General features: G+C 44.0%; 2 protein-coding genes across 2 annotated transcripts in view; both read left to right on the forward strand.

Moving 5' to 3' along the window:
• The first annotated feature begins 2,191 nt into the window (after positions 1–2,191).
• On the forward strand, positions 2,192–6,083 carry LOC123514505. The gene is made up of 2 exons (XM_045272385.1): positions 2,192–3,752; positions 4,003–6,083. The coding sequence occupies exons 1-2, from the start codon at positions 3,222–3,224 to the stop codon at positions 4,339–4,341; spliced, it is 870 nt and encodes a 289-aa protein (XP_045128320.1). The 5' UTR covers positions 2,192–3,221; the 3' UTR covers positions 4,342–6,083.
• A 131-nt stretch (positions 6,084–6,214) lies between these two features.
• The window catches only part of LOC123514506, a 3,067-nt gene continuing 688 nt past the window's right edge, over positions 6,215–8,593 (forward strand). The window contains exons 1-2 of the mRNA XM_045272386.1: positions 6,215–6,485; positions 8,332–8,593. The exon at positions 8,332–8,593 is cut by the window's right edge and continues 688 nt beyond it. Of these exons, the coding sequence (XP_045128321.1) occupies positions 6,335–6,485; positions 8,332–8,593 (413 nt within the window). The 5' untranslated portion in view covers positions 6,215–6,334. The remainder of the gene's footprint in view (positions 6,486–8,331) is intronic.

The following is an 8,593-nucleotide window of genomic DNA, read 5'->3' on the forward strand; positions in this document are numbered from 1 at the left end:
CTGATGAGACACGTGTGAACTTGTCCATGTAGTGGTGGACCTTCTTATTATTGTTGTTTTGGGTGGTGGTGGTGGTGGTGATGGTGGAGTAGAGAGAAAGAAAGATAGAGAGAGGGGGGATGAGTGACCATGATAGGGTTAAGGTATTTCAAGGTGAAGGGAGTGGTTGCTTTAGGGGGAGAAGGGATGGGGAGTTGGGGTACTGTGCTTGGATGGTGGCAGTGGGTGACGGAGGGAGGGAGGGAGTGGGGATGGAAGAAAGATGGTGATCGTGGTGGTGGTGGTGGTGGTGGTTGTGGTGGATGAGAGGGAGGGAGGGAGGAAGTGTGGGGAGTGAAGTGGAGGAGAGGTGGTGGTAGTGTGGTGGTGATGAGGTGGAGAGAGAGGATAATAGTGATGGTGAGTGGGTGTCTGTGCGTGTGTGTGGGACGTCATACTTCAAGGATTCAGAGAGAGAGAGAGAGAGAGAGAGAGAGAGAGAGAGAGAGAGAGAGAGAGAGAGAGCTGGGGGAGGGAGGGGGAGACGTTCGGGAAAGAGGAAAGAAACTTCTTAATGAAAAACAGGAACTCAAGTAATTGTTTATCTTGTTTCTTCTTTTCTTCTTCTTCTTCTTCTTCTTCTTCTTCTTTTTCTTCTTCTTCTTTGTTTTTTCCCTTTTTTCATTTGAAGGGAGGGAGTATAATGGTACTGGAGGTAAAAGTCTCTCTCTCTCTCTCTCTCTCTCTCTCTCTCTCTCTCATGTGCGTCAACTTTTCTTTAGTTTGTCTATTTCCTTCTCTTTATTTTTTGTTTTCCTTTGTTTTATCTTCAGTTGACACCTTTACGACCAGCGTGAGATACATGGAGAGAGAGAGAGAGAGAGAGAGAGAGAGAGAGAGAGAGAGAGAGAGAGAGAGAGAAAAAGAGAAGGATGGAGAGTTAAAGGGGGATGGGGAGGGAGGAAGAGATGTGTGTGTGTGTGTGTGTGTGTGTGTGTGTGTGTGTGTGTGTGTGTGTGTGTGCGTAAGTAAGCAAGCATCCTTGATCTTGACTTCCCGGAAAGAGAGAGAGAGAGAGAGAGAGAGAGAGAGAGAGAGAGAGAGAGAGAGAGTACAAATTTTATTGCCTGCTCTAAACTCGTTCCTCAGTATAAATAATAGTATGCACTTGTAAACAACACTTCAGTACAATACATACATACATACATACATATATACATACTTATATACATACGCACCAAGTTACATAAAGCTACTCAGACAGATAAGATACTCATGTATAATTTTGGTATGTACAATGATAAGAATCTGTTTGTAGACGAGTATCACACACACACACACACACACAGTAGTAGTAGTAGTTTATTGACAAAATAAAGACATTACATAGTATCATTTTACAGTTATAAGTTTATACATTTTGTCCAATAGTTTTACAGTATACGCCCTTAGGTTTGTTGGTTGAGCTAAGCATAAACATGTAGTACGTCATGCACATATTGACATAATTCTTGTATATGATTCTGTTCATTTAAAAGTTCGTTTATATTAGCATATATATTCATACAAACACACACACACACACACACACACACACACACACACACACACACACACACACACACACACACACACTTCACAAGCCAGAGGACCGGGGTTCGATTCCCCGGCCGGGTGGAGATATTTGGGTGTGTCTCCTTTCACGTGTAGCCCCTGTTCACCTAGCAGTGAGTAGGTACGGGATGTAAATCGAGGAGTTGTGACCTTGTTGTCCCGGTGTGTGGTGTGTGCCTTGTCTCAGGCCTATCTGAAGATCGGAAATAATGAGCTCTGAGCTCGTTCTGTAGGGTAACGTCTGGCTGTCTCGTCAGAAACTGCAGCAGATCAAACAGTGAAACACACACACACACACACACACACACACAGAGAGAGAGAGAGAGAGAGAGAGAGAGAGAGAGAGAGAGATGAGGATGAGGGGACTACATAATATAGAGTATAGACTGACTGATAGTGGTTGACTTACTGTGTTCGTTTGTGCGTGACGTCTCAGTTTCTTATCTTCCACATCACGTGTCTACCATTAGGAAATGTTTGGTGTCAAGTGTGTGTGTGTGTGTATGACTATATATGCTCTGTATGTATATATGTATGAATGGATGCATCTTATGAATTCTAGTCATTATCTCTTTTTTCCTCTTTCAATAGCATTACAATCGTTTTGTTTGTTACCATCATCACTTCATCAGCATCATCATTAGCGTCATCAACCTCACATTCCCGTGACAGCAACACCCTCAAATCATTTAATCATCATCAGTCTTCATAAGTCTAAGTTGTTCTTGAAGATGGCTCTGTAAACTCTCCTCTGTGTCCCATGATAGTGTTTGTATTCAGTCTGGCATGCGTGGGCGCCTCTGTCACTCGTGGCCTTGACTTGGATTTGAAAAAAAAGTGTGTGGGAGTTATGTTCTTTTACGTAATATTGCGTCCCGTGCCTCGCCTCACGTGCATATACTTAAGACTTAACTTCCCCTTAACGCCATCGCTCTTGTAACGCTTTCAACGCCTTCTCTCCAGTAGCTGCTGTCGTCTTCTGCCATGACAGACCTTGTTTGGAGGTCGACGATGAAAACGATGCGTGCGTGGAACATTTGATATGATATCCCATGCGATAGGCGACCAAGTGTTCTCTCTCTCTCTCTCTCTCTCTCTCTCTCTCTCTCTCTCTCTCTCTCTTCTTCTTCTTCTTCTTCTTCAAGAACGTTTTCGTGTGAGGTATTTAGGTAGCAAAAAAGATGTGAGGACCCTGTCACACTACGACAATCATGTTGGACAACATAAGAGGTGCGTGCTAATTTTCGTTGCACTTCGAACATTTTACCTTCTCCCAGCGAGTATACAGCGAGCCCATAGCATGTTGGCAGGGAGTTTCCAGCGTGTTACTGCGTACTGCTTCGAGTTCATTGATTTCCAAACGTTTTTTCGACATGTGAAATGCGTACGCATTGCGAGCTCTGCGTGCTAATAACGCGCTGTGCGTGTAAAACAGCGAATTTATTTTGCGTGCTTCCTAGGGGTCTAGACGTGTGTATTGCGTGCTCATTTCGCACAACGTGTAATTTGCGAGTTGGGCGTGGGTAGTACGTGTACTTACGCGTGCAGAGCGAGCTATAAAAGACTGATTCGCATTGCTGCGTTTAACACTTTCTTCTCGGTTCTCGACGAGTTCACAAGTATCCACAATGCCAAAGATGAAGTCAAAGGCACTCAATACTGGGCATCGACATGTCCGAGCACCATCACCACCGGCTCCACTATCTCCCGATACACATGTGCTCTCAAGTCATAATGATGGTGCTGCTTCAATGATATCTGTACGTTCTACTGTTCATGAAGTTGTTGCTACTACTGGTTCTGCTCCTGAAGCATCAAGAAAGAGCAAGAAACAGAAGACTACCTTTGGCATGGACGCAGATAAAGAAGAGGTTCTGGCGGTGTTCATCAGAGAAAACCCGATACTGTGGAACATCAAGCGGAGTGATTACAGGCGGAGAGACAAGAAGAGCAAGTTGTGGCAGGACCAGGCTGACATCATGGGCATCCCATCTGAGCATCTTAAAGGATGGTTCCGCTCCGTGAGAGACCAACACACGAGACTTCATAAGAAAAGTGGGGATGACCTGCCAAGCCTTACCGAACGGGAGAAGTGGATCATCAAGACGTTCGCGTTCCTGAGGGCTGTCACCCGCCATGTCCGTGATCCAGTTCGAAGGGTGAGTATTGTTTTAGTTCTCTTATTAATTCCATTACCGTTTCCAAATGCATTGTTTCTTATGTTTAGAATTGAACCAGTTCATCAGCCAGAATGACTTCCCAATATGCTGCTGAGTACCAAGCCCAAACTGACTTATTTATTGTGTTCGTTTCTTTGTTTCAGTTTGAGTTGCAGGGAAAAACTAAAGTTATAAAGTAATGCTCACTTGTACCTTTGACTAACAATCTTTGTGTTTCTTATGTTTGCAGTTGAGGACAATTGATGTTGCGGAAAAAGGGAGGGCAGAGGTTGCGCAAGTTGAGGTGGCAGCGGAGTTGGCAGGAGCAGCTCCAGTACAATCTTCAGTTCCCTCTACATATACAACATCTGGGTCTGATGACAACAGTCTCCTAAACTCTCTACAAACCAGATTGGATTCCTCTCACGAGCTAGTGAAAGCAGCCCTCAAACCTGCTACGGAAGAGGAAGCATTCGCCAACTACGTAAGGGACACGCTGATAGCCATGCCTCATCACAAGTTTATCAAAGCCCAGAAGCAGATTGCGATGATCCTCTTCCAGTACATGGGTGACAACGAAGAGGATTGACGTGCCAGCCGCACTGGGATGAGATCATGGTCATGCAAAATTACAGCTATGACTTGTTGACGTAGTGAATAGGCCATATGGATTATGGAGCTCCGTATACAGTGGAGTCTCTTTGTGCAATGGTCTTCTGGAAATTGTCATTTTATATATACTGCATTCTTCCAGCACATTGGAGCTCGTAGGGCTTGGTATGGGAGCGCAGAGAACGTTATGTGCCCGCTATGGACTCGCTATTTCACTATGCACGTCGGGCACGCTGGGACTAGCACAAAGCATGCATGCAGTGTACACGCCGAACACTCGCTGAAGACACGCTATATACCCGCCAAAAGTACATTTCTTGAATGCAACAATGAAATTCGACGAGCAAGAGCCAAGCAATGGCCGAGCACATATCGTGATCGAGGCGTGAGCAGCTTGTTTTCCAGCGAGCGTCTAGTTAGTGAGGACCGTTTGAGGAACAAGTCGTTAACAAGCGGAGCACGTCGACAAATTTTGAGCCTAATTAAACTTTTTCTACTTTCCTCCAAGTGAATTGCGTCTACCGACAAGCTGCGGAGTGTTATGACGTGCAAAGAACGAGTGAGAAACTAGTGCATTACCGTGTATGGACGAGTTCCTCTGCGTGCCAATGCGTATAACTCACGCATCGGAAAGAGCGCCGTAGTGTGACAAGACTATAACGTAGAATAGACCAAGATCTGCAGTGTTAGGTTAATGCACTCATGGAAAAGAGAAAACCCATATAACTGCATGACAAGTGTAATGCGTAAGAATAAATCTAACGTATAGTAAAAGAGTCAGTACGTGTGTAAACTAAGTAGCCTATTACTTGTTTATGTATTATAGAGACGATTGGAGCCGTATGCAGGTGGTAAAGATAGAGAAGGAATAACTGATCGGCTACTTCTCTCACTGTCTCTTCCTTCACCCGACACTTGGACCTTGCCTCGCCTCGCCTCGCCCAGCCTCCTTCACTCACCAGTCTTCACAAACTCACTCGTTTATTCCCGAGTGACACAACTACGATTGGCTGCAGCAGATAGCAAGACTCCTCTTTGAACTTTGGTGCGCCTTGACCACCATTCACTCACTCAGCAAGACTCCCCATGCATCAAGACAAGTGACACACTATTTATTGTCTTTCTACTGAACGAAGGTGAGCAGGGACGTTGGTTGAGGTCGTCCCCTGCTCAAAACTGTGCCAAATCCGTTCCAACACATATAACTCGGTCTCAATCGTCAACTGTTTATTATGATTTTTAATGCATTTTATCTACCATGAAATACTTTCTTAGATTCAAATAAGATTTCATAGTGTTATAAATGTACTTAACTTTCTAATAAGAGTAATTAGTATACATAAATAACACGACATGTGGTCAAAGGTGACAAGATCATTCATTCCTAACTTGGCTGCCCGCTAAGATTGAAGAAACCCTCACAATTCATGCTTCACTGCCTCACAGACCAGAGAAAGCATGTATATACAACGTATATAATTATTTTTTTGAAAAAAAAAATGCAAACAGAGGACCTATAATAGATCCAAATAAACCACTGTGTTGGGTAGTATAGTTCGGCTAAGCCTAAAAGAAACACGTGAATATATAGCTAATCCTTTAATTGACCTGGCAAATCTTGACAACGCTGTTTGTAAGCAGGGGATTCACCTTAGTGACTTACCCAATACGCCTTCGTCCAGTAGAAAGACAACGTGTGCCCGACAAGATAGACGCAGGACATTACAAAGTTCTCAATAGATACAAAGTATACCAGCAAATACCATAACAATATTCAAACGCTGCCATCGCCGCGAAGGGGTAACCAGAACGCACGCGGTCGTATGAGGGTCGCGGCAGACTCAGTGGCGGTCGGCCGGTCGCTGCTCGACTCAGTGTGTGCCGCGTGGTGGTGCGCGGAGGGACGGGGAGGGTGGAGTGCGTGACGACTGGAGACCCCATCCTTGCATACTGGCTCTACTGCTGATATCATGACCCCCGAAGCCATCTCCAAGAACATTCGCTTTATCAAGGAGGTGGAGAAGCAGCCATGCCTTTACGACTACACGCTGGAGCAATACACCAACAGGGCCTGCGTGGAAGCTGCCTGGCGTGCCGTGGCCGCCGAGTTCAGTAGCACTAGTGAGTGATATGTGTGTGTGTGTGTGTGTGTGTGTCTGTGTGTGTGTGTATGGAGAGAGAGAGAGAGAGAGAGAGAGAGAGAGAGTAGACATAAGTAGATGTAAGCAAACATGACGCATATTGTATTACATATTTACACATACATACGAACATACATCAGATATACGTAGACAGAGGCAAGCATGACATATTATTACTAACGTACAGACTGACAGACAGACAAACAGATAGACACACGAAACAGACTCATCAAACATAACAGGCTCATTCCACACCACTAACACAACCAGAGAATCATGACAGAGTGAGATGCGCATGACGGGACTGGCATAACGCCCGCAATTGAAGGTGTGGTACAGTCCCCGCGTACCGCCTGGTTCCAGAAAAACTATTCCAGCAAATATCAATTTATTCACAAACAGAACACACAAATGAACTAAAAACACGGAACACAACTCACTTTATTACGAGGGATGATTCTATTCTTTTCTCCACCAGCTGATCGATGCCATATCATCTTGTGTAAGGCAATAAGCATTTTTCTGAGAAATGAATTTATTTGATTGAACAAAAAAAAAAAAAAAAAAAAAAAAACGCATATGATCCCGACAGTGCTCATGTACCACCTGGAGGGCCTTCGTGTAACACTGGTGGTACGCGTACTACATACAGGTTGAGAACCACTGAGGTATTGAGACGGACAGAAAGGAACGAATAGCGGCAAAAAATGGATAAATAGATAAACACGATAATAATAATAAAAAAATAAATAAATAGAAAATAAAATAAAAAAAAGGTAAACAGACTGAAAAAAAAAACATGAAAAAAACAAACAAAGCAGATAGACAAACTAAGCTAAGAAACAGAAAGAGACAAACACGACGGATAAGGACAGACAAAAACATAACAGAAACACGAACATAAAAGCATGATGGATGCAGAAATATAGACATACAGACGCACGTACAGACTACCACAGTACGCCCTGAAGGCATTGAGCGCCGGGTAGCAAACATAACACTGACCCGCGATGTTACGGCTTCAATTTCACACACAATGCTTCCATCCCCGCGGTAGTGCTGTGGTGTGGGTTTTAGTGAGCAATTTGAAAGATAACCTTCCCCTGGCATTACCACACGCCACCACCACCACCACCATCATCAACAGTTCTACGTGTGTATATTATCTTCTGTCCCTAACGTGCGTAGCCTCAGTTCACCTAGCAGAAAGTAGGTATGGATTGTAACTTGAGGGTTGTGGGCTCGCTTTCCTGGTGTGTGTGGTATGTGATGTGTGACCGAAGATCGGACAGGATGAGCTCTTAACTCTTTTCGTAGGGATAAGGCTGGCTGGGGGACCAGCAGGCGACCTTGGTGAACACACACACACACACACACACACACACACACACACACACACACACACACACACACACACAAATGGTATGAAACTAATCTGGCCCCAATTTGAGCTAACAATTGGATATTCTATCATCTTTTACATCATTCCAAAAGATTCATTCAGCTGTTCTTTCTTCTCCAGTTATTGAGCAATTCAGCATTTTTTTTTTTTTTCAATTATCACTGTTGTTGTTGGTCCCTTTCAAATATTTCATTCAATAGATACTTGAAAGGAGACAGTGCTGACAGTTGAAGTGAATGCATGTATCTGTTCCCTCCTTTTTTTTCCACATACCTGTTTTGATGAGATGTGTATGTTTTTTTTTTGTAGGCAATCGATGAAATGGTGGAGTCAATAGCGCGAGAAGACACAGAATGGGACAGTAATTTTTCGGACATCCTTGACTCTGCATATATGTATTAATTTATTTCTTCACCTTCCACAGTTCCCGCATGCAAGGAGAAGTGGAGAAACCTTCGCACTGTGTTTGTTCGGAGGTTGAAGCACAACCCACCGAACGGGAGTAGAGCCAACAAGCCCTATTACCTGATGCACGCTTTAGAATTCCTGCTGCCCTTCCTCAGAGGACAATCAGACATTAAATCCACAGATACGCAGAAGAACCTCGCCTTCCAGGCTGTAAAATGCAAAATCGAGGACAATGAAATAAAAATTGAAGAAAATGATGATTTTGATGTTGAGTATGA

This window comes from Portunus trituberculatus, chromosome 38 (assembly GCF_017591435.1).
Source record: "Portunus trituberculatus isolate SZX2019 chromosome 38, ASM1759143v1, whole genome shotgun sequence".
In the NCBI taxonomy this organism is placed as follows: domain Eukaryota; kingdom Metazoa; phylum Arthropoda; class Malacostraca; order Decapoda; family Portunidae; genus Portunus; species Portunus trituberculatus.

Excerpts from the sequence above, each read along its gene's own strand:
- LOC123514505 (XM_045272385.1), top strand. The coding sequence starts at position 3,222 with ATGCCAAAGATGAAGTCAAAGGCACTCAATACTGGGCATCGACATGTC. Across the intron at positions 3,753-4,002 it reads TCCGTGATCCAGTTCGAAGG|TTGAGGACAATTGATGTTGC; the intron begins GTGAGTATTGTT and ends TTATGTTTGCAG.